The sequence below is a fragment of the Narcine bancroftii genome, chromosome 1, assembly GCF_036971445.1.
Source record: "Narcine bancroftii isolate sNarBan1 chromosome 1, sNarBan1.hap1, whole genome shotgun sequence".
Taxonomy (NCBI): Eukaryota; Metazoa; Chordata; class Chondrichthyes; order Torpediniformes; family Narcinidae; genus Narcine; species Narcine bancroftii.
Window position 1 is genome coordinate 31849323 of NC_091469.1, and position 27898 is coordinate 31877220.

General features: G+C 43.5%; 1 protein-coding gene across 2 annotated transcripts in view; it reads left to right on the top strand.

Annotated features, from left to right (window-relative positions):
- LOC138756980 (uncharacterized) overlaps positions 1-15822 on the top strand; it is a 193138-nt gene extending 177316 nt beyond the window's left edge. The window contains exons 1-3 of one of the 2 annotated variants that reach the window (XM_069923529.1): positions 6892-7122; positions 8333-8443; positions 12474-15822. In XM_069923529.1, the coding sequence (XP_069779630.1) occupies positions 13947-15821 (1875 nt within the window). In that variant the 5' untranslated portion in view covers positions 6892-7122; positions 8333-8443; positions 12474-13946 and the 3' untranslated portion in view covers position 15822. Of the gene's footprint in view, positions 1-6891; positions 7123-8332; positions 8444-12473 lie in introns of those variants that run through there. The other variant, XM_069923520.1, reaches the window with a different exon arrangement.
- Positions 15823-27898: the final 12076 nt, after the last annotated feature.

Below are 27898 nucleotides of genomic sequence, written 5' to 3' on the forward strand. Positions count from 1 at the left end.
CCATGCTGTATTTCTCATTGACTGTAATTTCTTATACCTTGGAAAGCACCTCTCTGTGAATTCAGATATAAATAATAAATTATTATATGTCTTCAGTGCAACAAAACAGCCTTTGAAGAAAAGGGCATTTGAAAAGATGGCGGCAGTTATTCCTGTTTTCTTACTTTACAAGCCATGCATACAGGAAATAACTCAATGCACTGGAAAGACAACACAACTGTTGTCACCTAAGTCCTCCAAATTCATTGGAAGGATAAATTAAATAGTGCCAATGTACTCTCCTGGATCAATTTATCCACTATCTAGGCCTCATTTACACTCGGTAAACTTAATTGGGCAGGCCAGACAACAGTCTTATGGGACAGATGGGCATTGATTACCAGGGAGACTGAGGACATTATACAAGGGTGTTTTCAAAGCTTTCTTGAAAGAAATGTAACTTGGGAACTCCTGCTCAGTGTACAGTGGTGCCTTTTGTTTAGTCACGAGAACCCAGAATCCACACATCAGGAACACATATAAACAGCAGATTGAATGGACTATATGAGCGGCAAGCCTACTCCATCAGGTGACTTCTGCCCATGTGGTGGTACACCACCGGCCTACTGCAGGGGGGAAACATCTGTACCTGCAGGAGTGTAAGGGGACAGGACAACACTTGGCCGGCTGTCAATCAGTCAGCCTGAATGGATCAAGCCCCACCCGGTCGAGTATCAATCACCTTCCGGGATATAAGCCTGTGCCGGCCTAACGAAGTCTCACTCAGAGTTACTGAAGCTACAGCCAGCCTGCTATGTGGAAGTCTTTGTGGATTAAAGCCTGTTGTACAGTCTTTACCTTGTGTGTGTCTGATTCTGGCTAACAGCGCAGCACAATTTAATCCACAAAATTTTCCCATGGCTGACGTGAAAACATTCCTGAGCACAGGGAGCCTCGAAGTTGACCCATGCCAACCAGAAGCCCAGACATGCTTCGAGATATGGCAGCACACGGTCAAGGCAATCATCGAGGTACATGCAGGCAGTCATCCTGAACTCAGATCAGAAGAGGCAGGTCCTACTATGATCAAAGCTTGGTCCCCTCGCCTTCAAGGCAACCAAAGGCTGCTCCATGTACAAGAGCAAAATGGACACTCTCGCGAACTTGTACAAGCCACCATGAATGCGGTCTGTGCAAGGTACATCCTCAACACACAAGCCCAGCAACCCGGGGAGACAACTGAGTCTTACCAGGGACACCTGCGAGAGTTGGCCAGATCATGTCTGGCTGAACCCGGGGTAGGCGCAGAGGAGGTCGAGAGGCTGATCCGGGATGCCTTCGTCCGAGGGCTATGCTCCAGGGCCATCTGGCAGAAGCTGCTGGAAGATAATATATATGTCCTGACCAAGATAGTGGAAGTGGTCCGAACCCTGGAAGCTGCAACCCTGCACATCGAAGCCTTCGATTCCAGGTTCCCCCAGGCTCCTTCATGGCCCTCTACACTGTAGCTGCATCCCCAGACTGAGCTGGGGAGGAGAACATCGCTGCAGCAGGTGCCTGGTGTGACTGTAAGTACTGTGGGTCCTGGTGTGGGTCAGACTGACAATTGCGCCGAAACTGACCAGCTAGGAACCTGTACTGTTCCCGATGCGACAAGAAAGGCCACTTTGCTAAAGTGTGTCTCTCAAAACCAGCCAGCAGCTCAGCAGCCCTGTATGACCTCCACACCTCCCCCACAGACCCCCTTCAGGTGTGCAAGCAAGGTGGCGCCATTGTACCTGCTACAACTTCCGCCTTCCACAACTCTGACGGTGTAGCATCCGGCTCTGCCAGCGACAATCACAGCGTGTGTCCCGAGCACCTGGGCAAGCCCCAGCTCTCGTCAGCGCCGCTCGCTGAGAACTGCAGTGATGTCACTTCCGGTTCACGGTGTGATGTCACTTCCGGCTGATGTAATGACATCACTGCTGCTGGCTGCAATGCTGTCACTTCCCCGGCATAACCAACACAGCTGCGGCAGGAGGCCAGCTACACAGCTGGACCCTATGTGCCGCCTCCATCTTGGGCCAGGCAGCAGCCAACATGGAGGGCTCCCAACAATGTTGACAACGACGTGGTCAACATGGGTGATGACCAGGCCTCCCTACCGACACTCCCCATGCCTCCGGAGACCATCAGTTGCTGCACGCCGCACCCCATGACCAACATTGATGTGGTCAACATGGGCAATGACCAGGTTGCCCTACCAACACTCCCCACACCTCCGGATGCCATCGGCTGCTGCACACCGCACCTCATGACCGATGTCGACGTGGTCAACACGGGTAGTGACCAAGCCCCCCTACTGACAGTCCCTGTGCCTCCAGACAACATAAATCGCCATGCACAACTGGACAGTGATGAGCCTGACCACGAGACAGTCCTGGCTGCCACCACGCTGACCAGGGACCTCCCTCACGACCTCGGGCGCTCTGTGATGGATGTGCAAGTCAACAGGCAGGTAACAAAGTGCTTGTTCGACAGTGGCAGCACCGAGAGCTTCATTCTCCTGAGCGTAGCCTACTCCCTGAGATTAAAGGTCCACCCCACCACATGCTCAATCACCCTTGGCGCCAAGGATAAGACTGTTGGTACTCTCGAGTGCTGCTCAGCCAATATAACTGTGGGAGGGGAGACATACACAGGGTTCAGGCTCCTGGTCATGCCCAAACTCTATGACCCGGTCCTCCTGGGCCTAGATTTCCAGTGCCACCTGCAGCGTGTCACCCTTACCTTCGGGGGCCCAACCTCCACTCACATTACACAGCATGCCAACCTACCAGCCCCAGCCAACCTGCGATCTCTCCACACTACGCATCAACCTACCGGCACTCCTCCCACACCTTACACTAGGCTGCAAGCCAATCGCAACCAGAAGTAGGCACTATTGCACCACAGACAGAGACTTCATCAAGGTGGAGGTGCGGCAACTCCTGCCGGAAGGTGACATAGAGCCCAGTAACAGCCATTAGAGAGCCCAAGTCCTGGTGGTCAAAGGGGGAAGCAAGCCAAGGATGGTTGTGGATTACAGCCAGACCATTAACCGGTACACCCAACTGGACACCTACCCCCTGAAGAGGATTGCCGACATGGTCAATGAGATAGCCCGCTATCGAGTTTTCCCCACGATTGACCTGAAGTTGGGTATCACCAAATCCCCATCCATCCAAAGGACAAGCCCTACACCACCTTTGAGGCAGATAGGCGCCTGTACCAGTTCCGCCGAGTTCACTTTGGGGTCAAGAACGGGGTCTCTGTCTTCCAGCGGGAGATGGATGACATGGTTTAGCACAAGCTAAAGGCGACATTTCCGTATCTGAATAACATCACTATCTGTGGCCTTGAACAGTAGGACCATGATGCTAACCTAGAAAAATTCCTCCAGATGGCCGGGGAGCTGAAACACACTTACAACAAGGAGAAGTGTGTGTTTAGCACCACCTGCCTCGCCATCCTGGGGTACCTTTTGGCTCATGGGGTTGTCAGCCCAGGTCCAGAAGGATGTGCCCATTAATAGAGCTACCTCTCCCCCCTCCCCCCATGCTAAAGGCCCTCCGCAGATGCCTTGGCCTATTCTCCTATTAATCGCAGTGGGTCCCTCGCTTCTCGCACAAGGTCCGCCTATTGGCCCAAGCTACAACTTTTCCCCTCCAACCCGAGGCGCAGGCAGCCTTCATCCACAACAGGCAGGACATTGCAGACACCACGATGCAGGCCGTGGATGAGGACACCCCCTTCCAGTTGGAGAGCGATGCCTCCAAGGTAGCTTTTGTCGCTACCCTCTACCAAGGGAGGCGCCCCATCGGTTTCATCTCTAGAATCCTTCATGGCTCCGAGCTAGGGCATTCCGCCATTGAAAAGAGGCCCAGGCGATTGTGAAAACGGTCCACCACTGGCGCCACAACCTGGCCGGCAGGAGATTCATGCTCCTCACGGACCAGTGGGCCATGCGTTCATGTTTAACACTACCCAAAAGAGCAAGTTCAAGAACAACAAGATCCTGCACTGGAGAGTCGAGCTGGCAACCTACAGCTACAACATCCAGTACCGTCCTGGGAAGTTTAACAACTCCCCTGATGCCCTCTCTCGGACCTGCACGTCTATGCATGACGACAGGCTGCATATATTTCATGAGTCCTTCTGCCATCCGGGTGTCACCAGGTTGTACCACTTCATTAAGTCCTGGACCCTGCCGTATACCATCAGGGATGTCAGGTATATGATTGAGGCCTGCTGGGTCTGCACAAAGTGTAAACCCCATTTCTTCCACCTGCCCCAGGCCCATGTTGTAAAGGCCACTCGGCCCTTCAAGCATCTCGACATGGACTTCAAAGGGCCCCTGCCTTCCATGATCCGAAACGTCTACTTCCTCACAGTAGTGGACGAGTACTCCCGCTTCCCTTTCGCTATCCTTTGCCCACACACCTCCACGGCCACCATCATCAGGGCCCTGGGGCAGATCTTCACCATGTTTGGCTACCCCGTGTAATGGAAGATTTAAACCGTGTTTTTTACTTTTGCAGCCTTTGCTTCTGTAAGGCTGAGAACCTGCTTGTTTTTTTAGAATCAACAGACATAAGCTAAATTCCACCGAGGGGCCAGAGATGCAGTTATCTGATGAAAGGACATGTATGTACCAAGAACATTTAATCTTCCAGCTTGTTTTGGTCACAGACTGTCAGAGGCCTAGCCTTGATGCAAAATAAACCATTGTATTCAAAGTGTTAAGCTGAAAATTATGCTATTCGATAGAAGCCTAGCATGCTAGCTTGCTCGCTTATCTTTCTTGCTGTGCTGGGAATAGGTGCTTGGGTAAGCAGTTTTGGGGTAATATAAGCCATGGTCCCGCGGCTGAAGTTTGAGACTCTCCGAGAGGTGGCAACATCTCTCAGCAAGAAGAAGAACTTCTAGAGTCCAGCCAAAGTCCTGGTCGGGGGAGGTGGAGAAGCTGCTACTGGCGCCCTGACAACCTACTATAAGTGTGCAGTCGTTGCCTCGCTTCGGCAGTTGGGACCAGTGCAAGTGTTGATAAGTATAGTTGGGAAGGGCTTGCATATTGCAGTTTGAAATAAGCTTTTGAATTTGTAATAAACAGTTGTATAATCTGAACTGCTCTCGGTGTGTGTGTCTATTTTCTTTTGGTAGCTCAAACACTGTGACCAATCTAAAATGAACAAAGTGAGAGGTACAAGTTTACCCAAGACAACCGCTTTCATCCACAGCGAATGGGGTTCTAATTTCATGAGTGACGAGGTGCGCCAGTACCTGACGGCGAGGGGCATCACGACCAGTCGCATGACGAGTTATAACCCGAGAGGCAATGGGCAAGAGGAATGCGAAAATGGGGTGGTGTGGAAGGCAGTCCTCCTGACTCAAGTCGAAAGGGTGGGCTGTTGAGTATTAGCAGGACGCCCTGCCCGAGGCACTCCATGCCATTCGGTCGCTGCTGTGTACAGCTACCAATGAGACCCCTCATGAACGTCTGTTCTCATTCCCCAGGAAGTCAGTGACTGGAATGTCCTTCCCAGCATGGCTCATTTCCCTGGGACCGGTGCTCCTGCATAAACACGTACGGACACACAAGGCCGAACCCCTGGTCGAGCAGGTCTTCCTCCTACATGCAAACCTCAACTATGCCAACGTTATGTTCGGCAGTGGCAGGGAGGACACCGTCTCAACCAGGGACCTTGCACCAGCAGGAGCACCCACCACCCCACTGCATCCTTCAGCCCGGGACGACGCCGACCGGGCATATATCCCCGTCCTCAGGGTGCGCAGGATCTCCTTAACCACCAGGGTCCCGCTTCAGCCCTGGGGAAGAACCTGCCCCCCCCCCACCCATCCAATACAATTCTCATTCATCGACCCTGGCACCCTTGGCCACCCCTCCGCGCAGCACCACATCAGTCACACAGACCCCTGTCCCCTGTCGCCAAACCCCCCCCCCCACTTCCCCTCTGACCAGTGACCAAGAGCCAGTCCTACGATGGTCATAGAGATCCTGGCGGCCGCCGGATCGTTTCAATCTGTAAATATTGTATGTTGCATAGTGGATATGATTCCTTGTTACTGCCCCCCACCCCCGGACAATTTTAAAGATGGGAGTGAATGTGGTGATACACCACCAGCCTACTACAGGGGGAAACCTCTGTATCTGCAGGAGTGTAAGGGGACAGGACAACACTTGGCCGGCTATCAATCAGTTGGCCTGAATGGATCAAGCCCCACCCGGTCAGGTGTCAATCACTCTCCAGCCTGCGCTGGCCTCCCGAAGCCTCACTCAGAGTTACTGCAGCTACAGCCAGCCTGGCTCTTTAGAAGACTGTGGATTAAAGCCTGGTGTACAGTCTTTACCTTGTGTGTGTCTGATTCTGGCTAACAGCGCACCACAGCCCACCCTGCAGGAAAATCTACAATTCCCACCTCTGAACAACAGAACTGATGGAAGCTAGTCATCTTTGATCCTGAGGGTCTGCCAAGGAAAATGTTAACCACTTACAGTAAGAAGACATTCTCTAAATGATCCAGAACCTCTACCATTTCTACAATTATGCTCCAACTTAAAACATAACTCTAGGTAAACACTTCCAAATCCATTGCATAAAGGAAAAGGATTGAAATGAAAACACAGGTAGCGTGCAGTCTAATTGATGTAGGACAAAAATAGAAGTATCTAATTATAAAGAAAATATTTAAAAAACTGGTTTAACATGCAACAATTAAACAAATGGCAGCTGTGGTAGTTGTGATGTAAATGATGATCATAATAATTGGTTTTAATCATGTAATAGATCATGGGATATAACAGCCAATCGTAAGGAAATCATATGATGTGAATCCTAAAAAAAATTCTTGCTTTTTAATCAGGACCTTAACATAACTGGATTAGAAACTTGGATGCAGAGGCTATTCTCACTAGTTGAAGGCACCAGAGCTGGATTGAAGTCTCAAATAAAGTGATGGCTATTTAGGAATGAGATGAAGAAAAACCTGTGGAATTGTCTTACGCCATTGGTCAAAGATGAGATGATGAGAAAAGAATTTATTGGTGGACAATTACAATGTACAGATATGCCAATTTATTTTATTGTTGCAGCCACACAGGTATGTAGAATAAACCAACCACAGTCCTACAAATTAAATAACTTTAATGACCAGACAGAAAAAGGATAATGTATAAAATGATAGATAAATCAATATATTATGGATATTTCGGGCCTGAGCCCTTCCTCAAGGCATTGAGTGAAAAAAAAGGCAGGTGTTTGAATTAAAGTCTGGGGAAAGAAAGAGAGAAGGATGGGGTAGGGAGGAGTCCAGACCAATGGGACAAAAAGGTATTAATTGGATATGATAAGAAGAAATGCGAGAATTGAGTTTGGCTCTGTGAAAGGAGACAGATAGAAAAAGGAAGAGAGAGAGACAAACAGACAGAGCTGGAGAAGTCGATATTAATGCCATCCAGTTGGAGGGTGCCAGGACAGAAGATGGGGTGTTGTTCCTCCAATTTTCAGGTGGTCTTCTGGTAGTGCCAGAAAACATGGAGAGCAATGGAATGGGATGTGAAATTGAAATGGGTGGACACTGGGAGATCCATGCTATTTGCAGCAGACAGAACTGAGGTGCTCAATGAAGTGATCTCCCTCTAAATCAGAGAGACTGGCTGCAGACTTGGAGCTTTACTTTTTTCACTGACACCTTGAGGAAGGGCTCAGGCCCAAAATGTCAGTACTATATCTTTTCCTCCTTTGGATGCTGTGCGACCGGCTGAGTTCCTCCAGCATTTCTGGGTTTTGACTACAATCATAGCATCTGCAGACTTTTGTGTTTCACTAGATCAATCAATATTCACAGTCGTAAACAAGATATAAGGAGGAGAGACTGCAGATGCTGAAAAACTGAAGAAACACAGAAAACTGAAGGTCAGGCAGCACCCATGGAAGGCAAAAATAGTTGATGATTTGGGTTGAAACACAATTGGAATTAGTCCAAGACAAAAAGAGGTATCAACAGTGCAGTCCAAGTTAGTAGATGAGAAACGGAACCTTTTCCCATCATCTGGAGTCAGGCAAAACTGTCCTCTCTTCTTTCATTTTTGAGGTGTTATATTAAAGCTTTTGCTGAAACTGTCAAGAAAGATACTGGCATGACTAGGAGATCATTCAAGTCAGAGCCTCCAAGTACTTTAAAAAAAATGTCTTCTTCTGCTTTGATACTCTGTCCATCCACAGACTCTGCTGAGTCTGTGACAAGTTTGAACGTCAAAGTGATTCATTTACAACTGGTCTGACTGATCCTCTGCTCTTTTCATCTCCAGCTCCAATTACCAGAGAAGTACTGGAAATCTGGTTTCGAAGACCCAAGGTGTGTGGTGAGAACTGACTGGAGAGAATAGGCAACAAGACACCTAATATAGCTGCCTTGGCAGGTAAGAGTCTGGTCATCGGGTACTACCTGCTCTCGGTTGCATAGATTCCCCACATTTGTGTCCTTGTGAACTGCATTTTCCAAGATGACCTTCCAGTGTAAAGAGACATATTGGAGATACTTGACAGATTCAATGGTGCAGGAGTAGGCTACAAAAGCTCTGTGGGGAAAGAACACAATATTTAGTCCTGTTGTCACCGGATGCTGAGGGCCTTGTTCCCGTGTGACAGTCTCTCTAATCTTTCGTCAATGCAATGTTAGGCAAATTAATGCTGTTAATGGTCACATTCCAAGATGCGCAAGTTCATGTTCATGGAGGCGCTGAAGCTCTGTGCACCCATCATTAAACCTCATTGGGGAAAGGTGACAATCTAGAGTACTCCTGAACTGGACACTGAGAGACTGAGACTTTAGTAATGACCTCAATACTATTTCTGACATGGCTTGAGACTGAGAAATTGATAGGATTTGATGTATTCTATGCATTATAACCAATTCTAATGATATGTCTGAGACAGTGAATAATTCTGAATTGTGTATTTATATATGTTATGAATAAATTATATTTTTGGGAGAAATATGTGGGGCCATCATGACTTGTTGGTCTTACAGTGTGAGGAATTATCCACAAATAAATGGTGGCAAATGTACATTCTGACAAGCGCAATATTTTTTGGTGCAACTCCCACAAAATGTATGTTGTGATAGGCTACAGTATGGAGCTACTCGCCCCAAACCTCTGGTCACAGGTCCGCTGTGCAGCAGCCTCCTGAACTTACTGCTGATGGATGAGTTATCAATGAAAAATTGATGTCAACCACATAAATATTGGAAGCAAATACTCTTGATATAGTGGATAAAGACAGAATAATGTGCTGTACAATACACAAAAGTGCTGAAAAACCTCACACTGCATCTATAGGAAACAAAGTGATAGAACAAACGTTTTGGGCCTGAGCTCTTCCTCCCTTTGCTTCCTATAGATGCTATGTGACCTGCTGAGGTTCTCCAGCACTTTTGCGTATTGCACTGCAATCACACCATCTGCAGACTGTCCTGAATAACAATGTCCTGTGTTGTACAACTAGACATTTTATTATTAGTGTATTTTGGGAAAGAAAATGAATGAGTGGGCAAGAATATTGTCTTCATGCCTGTCCCACCCGGAATCTCTAAGGAGATGGTGTACCACTGATTAAAGAGGCATAAATGCAAACGCTGCAGCTTAAAACCATGAGCTTACAGATTTAGAAGTGACAGCACAGACATTTGTCAGCAAAGCATGGATGGACATTTTCAGAGTGAGGATGCTGTATAAAAATGGGAAATTGGCTTGGTTACCTGGAAGCTCAAGGCTGCCATCTGTCTATTTTTGCAATTAGCGAGAGTCATTTCACAGGCCTGACTGATATTATGTAAGCAGATGGATTTCTACAGATCAAAGTTGCCGAAGATAATTAACGTGGGCAACCTGCTTTCCTTCAGGGAAAACAGGTAATAGTTTATTGTGCGCCAGTGAGACTCTGAGATATTGAAGACTGGCTTAAATACCACACATAAAAGGGGAAATGAAGAATGTGTTTTTATAATCAGATGCTTGCGCACAGCTTGATGCAAGTTGCTGAAATCAGTAATCAGTATCCTGCATGCCAAAGCAGGAAAAATATCACACTCTACAATGAGCTGTCAAGGTGATCATGCGGAGGATTTATGAGATCACCTGGATTTTATACATCAGAGAATTTGGCAATCAAAACTGCAGATGTCGGAAATGGGAGAAGCACATAAAAACAAATGGGCAGCAGATGCGGAATCACTCAGCATGTCAGGCAGCACCTGTAGGGAGAATCGATGTTTCAGGATGAAGTCTGATTAAGGATCAACAACCTAAAAAAAAATGTTTTTTTCCCCCTCTCCACTGATACTGCTGGACACACTGAATGTTTCCAGTATTTGTGTTTACTTCAAAGATTTGGCATCTTACTTGCATTGTATGAATAAGTCGGAATTCTTTATGTGTTGTGAAATTCTATTAAATTTTAAGTGTTCATCTGTAAACTGGCAGTAGGCCATAAACCATCCCACATAATGGCTACCCATTTTATATGGGAGGTCAATGGAATTGGACCAAAACCAAATCCAAAATTGGGATATTAAAAGTCAGGTAGCAATAAACCCAATAATGAACATAAAAGAACCATCATCACCAGAGAGTAAATACAATCTGGAACTTGCTGTTGTATTAAATAGTTGAGGCACTTGATGTTTTCAAAGAGAAGACTTAACATGATGATTTGGTAGAATGCAGCCAAAATTCATAATACCTGCTTAGTAATATGATTGCCATGTTAAGATTGATTGGTTTGATTAGACAGGGGCAGGAAGTAGCACTGGATGGGGTGAATGTAGAATGTTTTCGGTCAAGTTTAAACCACCTAAAACAGGCCTGTATCACTTCAACAGGAGATACATTCTTCAGGACTGCTGGGTATAACACCAATTCCTCACACTGTGGTCCATGGTGATCAAACTGGGAGTTATTGTAAAGTGAAATACTATACATGTTTAAAGGGTGATGTATCTAGAAGCAATGTGATTGAGGCTTTGATTTTTTTTTTTTTGCCTGGATCCCACTCTAACTCTGTGAAGTCAGTATTATTCCCTTACTGGAGTTACAATTTTTTTCTTCCACTCCATAAATATAGTAGTGAGAAAATTTTCTCATTAAGAGCAAAATCTTAATTAGCTGTCACTGAATTAACAAACATCCCTTCAACTAGTAACAGAGGACACATAATAGAACTTTATCAGATTTGCTTTATCACCACTGTAGGGAGAAAACTAATTAGTTGTAAATTTCCTACTCACTGCCACATGTACTGTGTAGAACTCCAGCCAATAGTACCAACTCCATAAAATGCTGAGTTAAAGTGAATTAATACCACCCTCTGTCACAAGTTCCCTGGATCACTTGATCTCTACTGCCCCATCAGCTTCCTGCTGTCCTGAGCTTTTCAACTCCAACTGCCTGAGTCGCCTGATTCCAATTACCAGGTGCAGCCTTCAGAAAAGAAAATCCCTGTTGAAGTCTACTGCACTACCTTTGATTGGGCTTTTTGACATTTGTAAGGTAAAAACATCATGAGATGGGACCGGAGAAGGAGTCACCCAGTACTAAGGAGTAACAGAATGCAGATGTGACCTTGTACACTCAAGATAAGCTTGGCACTAACAAGAATGATGTGCAGCAGACTAACAGAGAAGGATAGCAACAGTTTATTCATTGGACAATGTCATGGTATGATAATTTACTAAGTACGTATCCTGATGTATAAAAAAACACCACTTGCTGATAACGGCAGAATGCGCCTTCTCCAACTAACACTGTTAGTTGCAAGTGTTACAATCTGGTAATAAAGAACAAAGAACCTTGATTTCGACTCAGTCTGGTGTCTGACTCACTCATTCCATGAACAAAGCAGACCTAACAATTTGGTGACCCCGACGTGATGGGTGAGTGGACACTGGACGATGGTTTCTGTTTTTCTTGACAATCATCTCAGCCGGCTGATAAAAAGGTCCAGAGAAGCCTGTTTTAACAAAATTCTCTCTTTTAAAATCTTTATGATTGTCAGTAAGAACTGGAGATCGGACAAATTAGACGACCATAATTGAAGGTCGTCACCTGCCAGGATTGTAACACGTAAGTGGTTACAGATAAAAGAAAAGTCCTTAAGGTGTTTGAGTGACATTTGATAAGTGCTTCTCTGACAAACTACTAGAGTTTAAAAAGTATTTTTAAAGGGGGTCTATGAACAATTGGGGACCTGAGTTTTCTGCCCTAAACTGGTTATTAAGAGGAGAAATCTCCCACGTAAAGGTTGGGCTTTGAAAGAAAACGAAGGATCAGGCTTATTGGTCTCAATTGTATAAAAAGACTCACTTATAAATGTCCGGTAGGTATGATAATGTTTGTACACTTGAAAACTTAAGAATTTATTTCCCCAATTCGCCGTGGTGGAATACCACAGCGGACATTAGAGACCTTGAGACGACAAAAAGAGTACTCAGGGACACCTGCCTGGTGAACAAGGACGACGACGAAAGGCTGCAAAAGCTGTGTCCGGATCAGGTAGGAGATATCAATGAAAAAGTTGACAGAATCTTAAGAGACACCCGGTTTATTCAAAATATTTTTGATAAGTTAAATGAGGGTATTCCCAGCATCACCAAGGAGATAAAGTTACGTAAATTCATAGATTGGTACACGGAAACTGGACAAAAATATAGCCCAAAAAATTTGGTTTCCTAGTTGTAATTTAACTTTCAGACCTCTTTGGGAAAACAGAGAGTGGAAAACGAGCAATCAGAGTATACAGGACAGTCTGAGGTCCACCGGAGGACCAGACTTAGAGACTGTTTCACTAAAAATTTTTTTTTCATCCGGCCTGCAAAGAGACATTTTTAAAAGCGATTTTCGTTAACATAGATCCCCTAAACGGACAAGAACCTAAATTAAAAGAGGCATTAGGAAGCGACCCTGCAGCAATGGCTGCACAATTGTCTGCTAAGACCTTTGACCAAGTTATTAGGGAAATTAATCAAGAGTTAGGGAAGCGAAATATCAGTAATGTGGCATTGGAGAAACAAAAAATCCTCCAAAAATGTGTAGATCGCTGGAGGAAGATGGGGTGGTTACCCGGGAGCGCTGAGATGTTCCTGACAGGTGAGGGAAACAAAATTCTAAAGCGTAGGGTCTTAGATAAGCTGGAAGAAACAAAAAACAGAAGGGAAAGGAAAAGTGCCTGTTTCCAGTTTCCAGCCACGAAGTGTCCGGGTTTGCTCTCTCCCTCCCTCCTTTCACACTCCCCCCTCTCTCTTCTCTCCCCCTCTCTCTCTTCTCCCCCCCCGCTCCTCTCTCACCCACTCCCCCTCCTAATCCCAATCTGTGGCGGTGCTGCCCTGAAATCCCCAGGTGGGGCAGGGCAGAGAAATACAATTTGGTTTTAATTTTGTGCCCACAATTCCAGCTCCGCATCAAATGGGATCCTGTTTTATCCTCTCTCCCTCCCTCTTTCTCGCACCCCCACCATTGTGGGATCAGGGCAGACATTGTGGGCTGACATGTAGCTCACTCGAGGTGGGAGGGAAGGAAGGAGTGATGGTTCCCAGTGGTGGGAGACCCAATCTGATCCAGACCAGTGATCACAGGATGAGAACCTTTTAAAGGTGTAACCATGAAACGAAAGTGTTAATCTGAAGACTTTTCTCCCAGTGGGGCCAGTGCAAGGCATTTTCTCTCTCTATCTCTCGTGCTCTGTGTATCTGCCTCTCTATCTCTTTCTCTCGCTATGCTCTCTCTCTCTCTCTCTCTCATAGTCTCTGGATGTATGTGATGTCATGTATGTACTCTGACAATAAATCATTTATAAGTGAGTCTTATACAATTATACAAACGGGACATAGAAAGGAAAATCTTTAATCGAGAGTCTGCACAAAAAAAGATGAGAGACAAGGAGATGCAGTACCGCAATGTCCTAGCTATATTCGAAGAATTTGGTCTCCCTGATAACCCACCTATTATGGCCCCTGTAGAAATAGCTTGTAGACCCCCGTCCTATGCATATGTGGAGTCACAAGGTACCCCTGACACCCCAGATGGGATCCGGGAGTCACGTCCCTTATATCCAGATATTGAAACACTGGGACATGACAGGAACATCGGGAATAGGGACACGTCAGACAAGGTACAGGCCCCTTTACTAAAAATAGAAGGGGGAGTAATAGATGTCGAGACCCCCGCGGGATCCAAGAAAATAGAAAAAGACTTAGAGACGCAGAAAAGGAACATGAAAAAGGTTCATGATAACATTGAAAACTTAAACAAAGATGTGAATGTGCTGGGGCAGATCAGTAAGGAACAAAAAGAATTAATGGTAGGTGTATTGAGAGAAATGGAAAAGATAACTCCAACACTCTCAGCAGAACTCCAAGCTGGAGGAACAGTAATAGGAATAAAGGACGAAAAGTGTAGTACAGATGAGGAAACGAGATACGGCCCACCATGGGAGGGAAGTAGCATAAAAGAACTCGGGAGGGAGAAGAGTAGACATGCCCGCCTGGACATAGTTAGGACGAAAGAGAAAGACGTGAAACCACTAGACTATGACCGAAAAAATTATCTTAGAGATGAGCATGAACGATATACCTTTGACTCTGAGACATCAGAACCTGACGGGGACAATGACAGTAGTGACGAAGAGGTGTCTGAACAGGGTGGAATAAATAGATGTATTCCAAGAGTAAGAAAGGAACAGAAATCCCCAAAATTGAGATATCAATGCCCATTGCTGATCACGGGGCAGGGAAATCAAAAATATGTACCCTGGTCACGAATGGACTTAGAGAGTCTAATGAAAAAACTTCCTCCATTGAGTAATGGGGCTGGTCCATGGATTTCTTGTTTTGAGCGAGAAACCTGTCAAGAACAATTAGCACTCGCAGATGTCAGAACTATCATGATAAAAATGAAGGCAGAAGGGGCCCTGAAGCAAATAGAGAGAATCCTTAGAAGCAGTAAATTGGGGGATGAAATAGAATTTGACCCACTTCGAAATAGATTTTGGGAAGCACTTAGAAAAACATTCCCTACACCCTATAGTTTGGATGCCTTGGTAACCCTCCAACTAAAAGAAGGGGAGACTGCGCACGAGTACCTCTCTCGAGCATGGGACTTATGGGAGACAGGGACTGGAGAAAGACCCGACCACAGCCCCCTGGGAAATGCTAATTTTCGTAATTGGACAATAAACGGACTACCTGGTCCGGTTCAAGCAAAATTAAGGGACATTGTGGGATTAGAGAAGATGTCAGAGGACTTGTGGAAAAGACACCTGACACATGCACTCAAACGACATCATCAATCAGAGCAGGCTAAGTCAGAAAGTGCATCCCAGAAGGGAGTGGACAAGACAACCGATAAATTGATGAGAGCCATAGAACAAATAGGGATTAAACTAACGGCCCAACAGATAGTCCCACAGGCCATGGGGCCAGTGATAATTCCGGGACCCCAAGTAAGGTATGGTTGGGAAAGACCACTAAGTACCATGTATAGAGGAGAACATACCCTATGCTGGCACTGCCAAAATCCTGGACACTACCAGCGGGACTGTCCAGAGGCTGGGAGAGGAAGGGGAAAAGGATTACCCTCTATTAGAGGCTATAGAGGAAGAGGAGGAAATTTAAGAGGACAAGCAAGGGATAGGGGTGGACACATTGATCGGCTCCAGAAAATTGGGGGATGGCAGAGTGATCAACAAGTCCAGGCACCCCAGTGTGATGACGATATTAGGGAAGGTGCTGAATTTGATTATTGACGGGGCCCTGGAGAATCCAAAAATCACGCCTCCCTGGGAGCCACCGAAAATTTGGGGGACGGTAAATGGAGAAAAAATTGAATTTATGATTGACACAGGGGCAGCCGTTACGACCGTGATTAAACAGCCCCCAGGGAGCACATATTCGGGCAAAACATTATCTACAATAGGATTCTCCGGGATAAGGGAAACATCGACATGACATTTCGACGACAAAGGGTTAGAGCACCTGTCCTGGTTGTGCCAAGTTGCCCCATTAATTTATTGGCAAGGGACATTCTTACTAAACTGGGAATAACCATACAATGTTCTGAGAAGGGCCTTCGGTTAACATACCCAGGGGACACAATAGAAAGGGAAGGACAGTTTATATTAATGACTCCAACCAATGCTTCAGAAGACTCTGTGGAGGTTATTATTATCTGGAGTCGACTACTGTATGATGAACCAGGCCCGGGGTTGATTAAACAGTTTTTTGAGTGGAGGGCCAGTATTCCTCAGTATGGGGATTACCAATATCCACTGGATCCTATGCATGTAACATTAAACTATACCATCCACCCGGACCAGGAGTATGAGGAGAGGTGGGACTCTCTAAAAGAAGGGAAGACAGAAATGATACATTGTCCATTTATCTTTGTGGGTAAGGAGGGAATAGCTGCTATGGTTGTCATGACAGAAGAACAAATGGAGTGGTTCTGCTTAGGAGTAGAAAGTGTGCCACATGTAACCTTGGGAATTGCCAAAGATCACCACGCCCGACAGTTGGGTCCGATGGTGAAGGAAGCGATGGGGTGTGAATACAGGCAGACAGAAATCCTGGGATATTCCACCTCGGAGGGAGGGAAATTTATCAGACTGAATATTGAAGCATGGGACCGGGTAGTGAATGAGAAAGTAGAAAGAGACCGACCCATAAAAGGAGAAAATATTGATCACGGAGACTCAGACAAATATCTTTCTGATCTGAGTCCACAAATGTGGACAATGCCGAGGGCCCTATGGGCATTCCTGTTGATGGGTTGCCAAACAAGCCAACAGAGTAGTTCGGATCCATGCGGGGCCAAAGTTATTCTGAAGATAGATAAAGACAAGGATAGCACCTTCCAGTTCGATCTATGCTGCACTTCTATCTCTAATAACACAGGGCCAGATGGGTCACTCACTAAGGGGCTGACAAAACTTAAGACATTGGCGAAGGAATTAAAAGCCCAATCTGGAGTCTCTAACCCTGTTTTGTCCTGGTTACATGGAGTGTTTGGGAAATGGGGCACAATGTTAGGACAACTTTTGCTAGGATTGTTCATTTCTGTATCGATTTTTATCACTTGTGGCTGTTGTTGTATTCCATGCATTCGAACGCTGGTCACGAGGACCACTGAGAGAGCCTTTGCCAACCACGATGAGCTGCCTCCAAAATATCAAGCTCTACAAGCTACGGAGCGGGACTATCTCACTTCAAAGGAGGCGTCAAAAGTTGCTGAGATCGATCTGGAGTCTGATGGAGAATGTGACGGGGAGGAGGGTTTATGAAATAGATTGTTACACAAATATTATAACATTGATTGTAACACAAACATTATAAAATAGATTGTTGACCATATGTTAACTTGGGTACTTACTAATGTTTGGGGGGTTAGCTAGTTATTTGCTTGGGGGCAAATGGGGATGAAACTTGTAAATGGGCATTGGGATCGGGGAAACGGATGGGGAGTATACGCAAAAGAGGGTTGGGGGGAGCCCTCGCCCACCAGCCGAACAATCCCGTGAACAGAACCCGTATAGAGCTTGGCAATAGTAGGCGAACTAATGTAACGTGGTGGTAGCGTAGTCAGGGCAAGATTGTCCTCTAAAGAGGACAAAGGAGGGATTGTAAGGTAAAAACATCATGAGATGGGACCGGAGAAGGAGTCACCCAGTACTAAGGAGTAACAGAATGCAGATGTGACCTTGTACACTCAAGATAAGCTTTGCACTAACAAGAATGATGTGCAGCAGACTAACAGAGAAGGGTAGCAACAGTTTATTCATTGGACAATGTCATGGTATGATAATTTATTAAGTACGTATCCTGAGGTATAAAAAAACACCACTTGCTGATAATGGCAGAATGCGCCTTCTCCAACTAACACTGTTAGTTGCAAGTGTTACAATCCGGTAATAAAGAACAAAGAACCTTGATTTCGACTCAGTCTGGGTGTCTGACTCACTCATTCATGAACAAAGCAGACCTAACACATTGAAATGTGCAAATTGGATGGGTTTTAAATTACAACCCCCACAGGCAATGGTATCATTTCAATTAGTCAAACTCAAAAACAAATTCACCCTTAACAAAGACAATAGACAAGCCAAATTAGATATTTATTTTGACCAGTTTAGGTGTTCAACAAACTTTACCACAAGAACAAGTTAATATGAGTCCAAGGTCTTTGATTCAATCAACATAATGTAGGAAACTACAGCTTGTATTAGCTGGACATGACACTGTTAGAAATTAAAGTACCTTTAAAGAAATTGCTCGAGACAAAAATTGAGAACAAAGAACATTTATTACTACAACAATGCAAAGTTGGGTGCTTCCCCTTACCCTGGGAATACACACACATACTGGGGCTCACCCAACTTTTATACAGTCAATTTCAGTATCAGAGTGCCCTCCCCCTTACATTCTTCTGCCCCCTGGATGGGTTTGGCATAGGTAATCCTTCCTGCCTACGTGCAGTTTCAGTACACTTGGAGGACCAGGGGGTATCCTGTGGGTGTCCCATCATGTCATTGTCCTTATTCACACCTTCCTGATTCTCGGGGCTACAATCTCTTGGTATGCGGAGTTGACTCATTCTATCTAGGGTTGGCTAATTTCATATGTATAAATCTGTGTATGGTTAGCTAATTAGATATATAGGACTTGGTACTTCTGTCCAGGGCTAGGAGACCTTTATCTGATCCAGACTACCTCAACTTCCTACATTCTATTGTACCTTACCATTCCTTTTCTTAGTCTTATGGTCTTGTCACAAAGACTAGAAGATTCTTATGTTAATCGTGCTGACTCTGCTTTCCTGCATCCTAACCCCCAAGCTTATCCTGTTTGTACTGGTTACAGCCATTAACTGATGAACTTTAGTTCTTCCATGTTCATAATTTTAGATCAATTTTCCCATCTCTCACAATCCTCACTTTTCTTTTAGATCAGTAATACTGATCTTTCACCATGATCAGTGTTACTGATCTTTGGTTACTAGTGTCAGTGTGACTGATCCCCCCCCCCCCCCCACCTGTCCTCACTTTTCTTTTAGATCAGTAATACTGATCTTTCACCATGATCAGTGTTACTGATCTTTGGTTACTAGTGTCAGTGTGACTGATTCCCCCCCCCCTTTCCTCACTTTTCTTTTAGATCAGTAATACTGATCTTTCAAGTGTAAGGTGTTGTTTTACCCAGCTGGTCAATAACCGAATTGTAATCTCTGTGTAAAGTCTTTAGGTAGGGGAGCACCATGAAGGTCAGAGTAGCGAGTCCAGCTGCTTATTAGGGTTGCGAGTATCAGGCTCCAGTTCTCAGTAAAGAGTCTAGTCCATCCCACATCAGTCCGAAGTTGCCACGTCTGAACATGGGCATGGGCAGATTCACGTTGAAACATTGAAGCAGTGTCTTTTAACCACCCGACTTTTGTAAGCATTGTCCTGACGAAGTCTGTGAGAGACGCTGCCTTCAGCAGCGAACGAGTAGCAGTAGTCAGGCGGTTCCGTTGAATTGTGGCTAGTATCTGATGTCCTCTTCAGCCCCAAACCCTAGGGCCACCGATCTCAGAAGGCTGTCTGGAATCTGATATTAAAGTGCCAAGCAGCTCACGTTGTTGGTAACTGGTGCTCCCCTTCACGGGGGAAAAGAGACCAAGCTGGGGGGGATTGTTTCTTGTGATTTAACTGTGTGTTGCAGCTTGTCTGCTAACATTAGCATGGGTATCATTGAACTTGTGAGTTGCAGCCTGTCTGTGTACATTAGCATATGTATTAACTCTCTCTCTCTGCGACATGTACAATCCTGACTACCATTCTGTCTGTCTTTGTCCCACCATGTCCTTTGTGCTATCGCTTTAAAACTCCTGTCTTTAATACCTGTGTAGGCTAAGATACAAATTAGATGTACTCCACTAAAGCTGTTCAGTTCCCCTGGTCCGTATTGGAATCCCTTGTTAACCCATATCCCACTATGACTATACATTAAATCTATGCCCTGTCTACATTCTAAAGGAAAATAATTGTCACCTCTGCTGCCCCTATCCCAGGAGGACTTAATACATTGTGAGTAATTAAGTGATGTCCCAGAAATGGAGAAGTAACAATTAAACAATACAATAAATGGTAAAAACAACATTACGGCACTTTTTCACGGTGTAGTGTCACTTTCAGGTCAGAAGGATGAGGCACTGCACGCCAGGTGGAGGGTTGAGTTTGACTGTTGTGATTCTGTGGTTCAGTAGCTGGTTTAATTCTTTGAATGTGGGTCCAGCCTTTTTCTCTTGTTTGTCGGTGTCTGTAATTAAAAGTACACAGTAGGGACCATCCCAGGCAGGTTTTAGTTGATCCTCTTGCCATGCTTTTACATATAACCAATCACTAGATTTTAATAAAATGAATAACAATCTGACTTTCCTTTGTGTTAGTGTAAAAATTGTAAAATGAAACACAAACCATATTTCCATGGGTTTTGAATATGTTAGACCTTATTAAAATGCAGTTGGAGCTGCTTGTCTGTATGGGGCACAACCCTCCAATTTGTTAGAGTGGGTACATAACAGACATTGCAGCACAAGAGCCCCTGCAAGAGAACTTGAAACATATTCAACCTTTAGTTCTGCCTTAAGTAAAATGCCTTGTGCCACAGCTCACAGGAGCTGGCCTTATTTAAAACAGTCTGTAAAACAGGCACCAAAAAAAGTTAAAAGATGTTCTTATGAAGATTTCACACACAATAATTTAAGTACAGGCTAGTTTCTATTATATTCCACTTAAAAGTTCTGCTGCATGAATCCTGGAGCTTGTGGAGTCATTATTGAATCAAGAAATATTGGTGCCATGCCAATCTCATTCTAACATGCCAATTTCTCCAGTCCTTAAGTCAAGATGTACTGAATAGCATCTGGTACAAGATCTGTGAGTAATTAATGCTATTATTCCTATGCGCCCAATTGTTCTGAACAATGCCACCAATTTAAATCATATTCCACCTATTGCAGTACTCACACACCACCATAGACCAGTTCGCAGGTTTATTTCTCCATTAAGCTGAATCCAGTCGCGCAGGGTTTACCTCCATGATTATTTACAATGTAACTTCCGCACTACCGGATTTAAATATAAACCTGATGAATGGGGAAAGTTATCATGAATTAAATAACAGCGGCAATACAGAGAAATTGTGCTGAGGCATTAATTTCACTCCAGAGGAAAATGCACCAGAGAAATGAATGATTAAACTTATAGGAATCCCCATAGGAATCCCCAGAGGTATCTTTATTCTCCAGAGGTGGGTGATCTTTCAACTCACGGACCTTGACTGCTGAATGTGTAGAAGAAATACCTCTAACTGCAAGACAAGAGCCTGAAGCCTCAATTTCAAGTGCCACAGTGCACTTAAAGGGACATGCACACTCCCCCTTCAACTGGCTGATCCAGCCACTTTACACATCAGATCCTTTCTTTATCTCACATACACTTAAAGTTAAGATGTATAGAACTCACCCTATTTGCGCAAACATTTCTCCCTGCAAATGTTATAACATCACTTAACTCTCAGGTACTCCCTGTGCAAAATCACATTTGAATACAATTTATTTCATAAATTGGAATTAACTGGTAGTTAAATTCGCTAATTCTACAGTATTGAAAAACGATCATTTATGACATTTAATTTTTAGCATGAATTTTAATCAATATTGGTCAGTGACTGAAGTGGGAAGTCGTGATTTATGAAATTATCTCTGGTCTCTACTCTCCCACTCCCGACGCTTCTCCCAACATTCAGGAGCTGGCACACAGTCCCTGCCTTTTCCATGTTACTCATCTACTATTACTTTAACTGCTTGCATCAAAATGTTAGCCTTTGCTTTCTGCTTATCCTCAGATGTCTGGACAAATGCTTTTTGTGTGATCTGTAGAAGCTGGGTTATTCCCTGCTCATGCCAATTTTCTGTCTTTTGTAATTTTCTTCTAATGTCTGGGGCTGAGTTGGTAACAAAACCAGTTAGTACCAATTGTTCCCCTGCTGGGGATTCTATGTCGAGACCCCCATATTGTATATATATTTGGTCCCAAAAATTGGTCTAACTGTTCGGCACATCCCTGGGGATCTTCTATCAGGGAGGTCAGTTCTTTCTTAAAGTTACGCACTTCAGTACTGGTCAGGGGCACATTTACAAAACCGAGACCCTCTCCCATGGGAACTTCCCGCAGTGGTCTCATCCAATTGGTTTCTGGCTTATTAGGTCTGGGTTCCTGCTCCCTGGGAAATGAATCAAAGGGTTCTGCCCTTTCTTCCTGAAGAGTCTCACGCTGTTCTGAATTAAAGTTACCTCTCTCTCCTGCCAACAGAGGTGGTAATCGAGTGCTTTGTGAGCAAGTTATCATACCACTCCTGCTCTCTTCTCTCTTCTCTAGTGGTGGGGGAGGTGGGGAAGGTGCAGAAGGGTAGGTCATAGGAGGGGAAGGAAAGATAGGAGCCGGCATAGGAGGAACATAAGGTGGAGGGAGGAAATGTAACACATCCCAACCCTGTGATTCAGGGACAAAAGGTTCCTCCTCTCTCTTATCCCTGAATTCTTTCTCATTCAAAACCAGTTGTTCAATGGGTCCCTTGAGCCAGCAGGCTGCATATTCCCTGCTCTCAACATTGTCTTTCTGGTTTTGATAGAGCCATAGGTTCAAAGCTTGACACATCAATTCATCCTCGGATCCGAATTTTGGCCAGTACACGGAGCTCCCTTTAACCGGGTATTTAACCCATTCAATACAACAATACCTGACCATTGTCAGTTTTTCTTTACCACGGGTCTTTCCTGTGCCCCACTCAGATGACATCAACCCAAGCGGGCTGTACGTAGCTATCTGGTGTTCACATCCTGAACCAGGACTCTCCTCCTTGCTACCCATTATTCCCATGCTTATAAACTAAAATTACTCTTACCGAGTTCCAGTAGTAATGCTCTAGTGCGCTTCCTTCCGTCGTTTGTTCTCAATGCCTCTTCTCGGATATCACTCGCTTCTTCCACTGACCAGCCACCCGTCGCCCGTGAGTCCAGCTGAATCAGCCGGGGTGCACCTACTCTCGTCGTCGGGGTACTCTGTCAGTGGAGGGAGTGTGATCCCGGACGATCCCCCATTTGTTAGAAATTAAAGTACCTTTAAAGAAATTGCTCGAGACAAAAATTGAGAACAAAGAACATTTATTACTACAACAATGCAAAGTTGGGTGCTTCCCCTTACCCTGGGAATACACACACATACTGGGGCTCACCCAACTTTTATACAGTCAATTTCAGTATCAGAGTGCCCTCCCCCTTACATTCTTCTGCCCCCTGGATGGGTTTGGCATAGGTAATCCTTCCTGCCTACGTGCAGTTTCAGTACACTTGGAGGACCAGGGGGTATCCTGTGGGTGTCCCATCATGTCATTGTCCTTATTCACACCTTCCTGATTCTCGGGGCTACAATCTCTTGGTATGCGGAGTTGACTCATTCTATCTAGGGTTGGCTAATTTCATATGTATAAATCTGTGTATGGTTAGCTAATTAGATATGTAGGACTTGGTACTTCTGTCCAGGGCTAGGAGACCTTTATCTGATCCAGACTACCTCAACTTCCTACATTCTATTGTACCTTACCATTCCTTTTCTTAGTCTTATGGTCTTGTCACAAAGACTAGAAGATTCTTATGTTAATCGTGCTGACTCTGCTTTCCTGCATCCTAACCCCCAAGCTTATCCTGTTTGTACTGGTTACAGCCATTAACTGATGAACTTTAGTTTCTTCCATGTTCATAATTTTAGATCAATTTTCCCATCTCTCACAATACTGAAACACAGTAATCAGGATACAAATGAATAATCAAATATTTACAGAGATGTAGTTGAACATTTTTAGCTGAATCAAAAGTGAAGTTGAATCACTTAATACACTTACAAAGTCATATGTTTTATTATAACAATCATCCCAAAGGTTTTTCCTTCGTGCTTGGTTTTATAATTTATGTTAAAGTGACTGTTGGTGTGATAAATAAGATATGAATGATCATGTTTTTTTTTTCTCTAGGACTGCTTAGATGTTTTGGGAGCATTTCTAGAGGCTTGTAAGACTTCCCTGTTTGCCCTTTCCAGAAGATTATATTTCTCTGAGATATCTGAACTCAAGATAATCAGGCAGCATGAACATGTCTTTTGGACATTTACTGTCTGTCATTGTTTGATATATTTAGATGTCACAGAAAAATCTTTCTTTTCCTCCTATGAGTTGCCAATGGTTCCATTTGTTATAGGATATCTCCTGAGCTGAAAGAAAGGTTACTGCTGTATGTGACATTCGTAAGGAACCACACTTTCCCATAAAACAAAATGGATGACATGGATGTGGAGAAGTAATTGAGTGCATTGTGACTGTGCAAGTTCTGTAGAAGACCTGTCCTATCCCATATGATGGGCATGTTCGTATGAATTTGTATATGATGCCTTAGAAATACTTATTCTCCTTCTACCTTTTGAATGAGTCACGGAGAGTATTCAAATGGGCTGAATGGCATGTGTGACACAAATTTCTCAGTACCATGACTTTTTGAAAGGCTGGGATGGTCCAGATACAAATTGTGACATTTGCAATATTTTACAGAAATCAGAATTCAAAAAATATCCATGGCAGGACTTTGCAATGTAAATAAAAAAAAACATCTGGGGAAGGAAGAAAAAGTGGAAAAATTCCTGCTGATCAAAGTGTTGCATTTTGTTCAGTGCTAATAATTGGTGGAATAATCAATGGAGGAAAATGAATAGGTAAATAAGAATTACGAGGCTGCAGAAATGAAGGATACAGGCCTAAATAAGCACAACTGTGCCTATATGACACATGATGAGCTCTTAAGAGGCCGTGATCAGCAATGTTGATATTGACAGTAAAGATATAAGAAAAGTAGTTGGGGTATTTTATGACTGATAAAATTGGCCCATTCACTCTTCAATGCACAAAATTTCTCCTGGAGGAACTTTCAGTTCACAACATTCTGGAAGGTGGGAGAAGGCCAGGAAGTGAGAGTGGAGAAAGACAGATCTATTAATGTGCGCTGCAGTCAGGTATCTAGTAGGATGCTGAAAACATTCAAAGAGGGAAGTTAAATTGGCGTGTGTAGGGTTTTCCTTGGCTGAAATAAGTTTGATCAAAAACTAAAGAAAGACTTGGATTTATACAGTATTTTCATATATTTTAAGGAGGGCCCACAAAGGTATAGATGTCTGAAGTCCACAACCTCTAGGTTCAGTGTTTTGTTTTGTTCCAACTTTTTGTTTTATTAGGCTGTAAATCACAAACTACTTTAGATCTGTCTATACTATTGAAAAGCCATTTATTTTTCTTGCACTAACTGTAACACTGAATATTTATTAACTTTCTATCTTTTATATTTATTATCTCTTTCGGTCTTGGGGTAAATTAATGTAAATCAGTGTAACTTTTTTTTTCCATAAAGTACTGGTTTGGCTGCAGAATACAAGAACTTTGGCGGTATTTACATTATACTTATATGTTCGACAATAAATTCATTATTACCATCGATGATATGTGGCAAAAGGACCAAAATAAACGGAGTTTCCAATTTTATGTAATTATTGCCATGTGGAAACTGTTGCCTCCAGGGGTGTGGAAAGCAAACTCCTTAATTGCTGTTGTGGCATAACACTGTCAAAGAGTGTGATAGTACAGATCTATCACCAATGTATATAGTGTATATAGTTACAGTATCTAGACTGTGCTTACAGCGATTGGCTGAGAGCTTAGCCTCGTCTACTGTCTGGGCCTTAAAGGGTTGTGTCCCTAGCCAGGTCGGATCATTCCGGACTGGTCGGCCACCTGTGAAGAGCTCCTGTCTTTTGCTAATAAAAGCCTTGGTTTGGATCAACAAGTCTTTGATTCTTTCGACGAGCTCAACAAAGAGACAACATTGTTTTGATGGGATAAATGGCCTCTTACTTTTTTGTACCATTGTAAGAAGTTGTTCTACAAGCCATTGGAACTTTTTGAAGAAATGATCCCCATTGTCCAAAATCCTTGGTCTTTCTCTATTTGCATAGACATACTATATATTATTTTTCCTTTAAACATTATATGTTTATAATTAATTACAGTGGACAATAAAGGGTTTGCCTCCTGAACACTTACCTGTATTTTATGGGTTTTGGGCTGCTGTTGACAAAAATTGCCTTTAAACTTTCATATCATATAGTTTTTTTTCAGATATAATCTATTTTTGTGATTTCCTGCCATATTTTAAGCTATGAAGCACAAAAGGTCATTGAATGTTCCTTTTCTGCATTCACACTTGGACTTTGTCCCAACTGATCTTGGTGTATTCAATGATGAACATGGTGAGAGGTTTCACCAGGGGATTGCAACCCTAGAAAAGCAGTATCAGGGCAACTGGAATCTCTCAATTCTGGCCAACTATTTTTTGGACACTGACACAAGAGGCATTAGATGCTGAATAGAAATGAAAATCAACATCAAAACATTTTTAGGGCAATTGAACTAAAGCAATATTTTAGCATCATTATGCAATTAAACATGCTAAATTCAATTAAAAATAATGTTTCTCCAACTTCCTGTGTCATACAGAAAATTTGAAATTATCTTGTGTTCAGCTTGAAGTTGTCTATCATAATCCCCAGTATTATTTCAGGAAGCAAACCTTTTGAAAATATTTGTTTTTCATTGTTATCCAGCTCACTTAAAATACCAATCATGGATATATCTGTCACTTAATTTGAGCAATTGACAAGACACATGCTTTTCTATCAAGTTCAGCCCTCGTCTAGTTGGAAAGATTTATGTAAAGAAAGTATGAAAAATATAATAAATGTTAGATATAAGCTGGCACAGTATAATTTTATTCATCAGTTATATTTAACTCTGCAAAAATTAAGGAGATTGAATCATACTTTATCAGATTTGTGCTTTAGATGTGGACAAGAAGTGAGTACATTTTTGCATTCTACTTGGCAGTGTCGTAAAGTTAAATCATTTTGGATGAAAGTGGGTAATTTATTGGAATGAATAACAGGAGTTGTATTCCCAATACTATTTCTAGTAGGTAATATTAAAGGAATTAGGCCTAAATTAAAACTGACTGTGTATCAAATGGAATTTGTTAAAATTGCTTTAGCAAAATCTAGGAAATGCATTGCTATAACTTGGAAATCGGACACAGATTTAGGAATGGAGAGACGGCATGTGGATATTTGAAATTGCATACCACTGGAGAAAATTACATACAATTTAAGGAATAAATATCACATATTCTGGAAAATATGTTGCTCATATTTACAAAGTATGGGTATGAATGGTTAATTGAAATCCTGACATTCTTCTCTCTCTTGATGGTCTCTCTTATTGGATGGTGTTAAATACTGGAAGTAATCCTGCTGACAACCTTTAGTCCTGTCTTTCTTTTTTCCTTTCATTCCTTTCCTTATGAGGTTTAGTGGGGGGAGGGGGTGGGTAAGGGCATTTTTCTTCTTTTTATATATCACATATATTTGAAATTGAAAAAAAAATAATTGTAATGTATGTGATTTTCTGTGGTTTAAATTTATAAATGAAATATTCAAAAAGTTCAACCCTTGTCTTTGCTGGCCAACAAATCTCACTCATCTGATCTTTCTCCATACTTCTCTGACCCCTAAAGCTCTTTAAAGTCTTATTCCCAACAAATACACTTCCAGAATCCCTTATCTAGAGATGATTTCTCATTAAATAAAGGAGTGCTGAGCAATTTTGAGGAATAAAGTGTTTTCTGGTATTAGCAGGCTTCTAC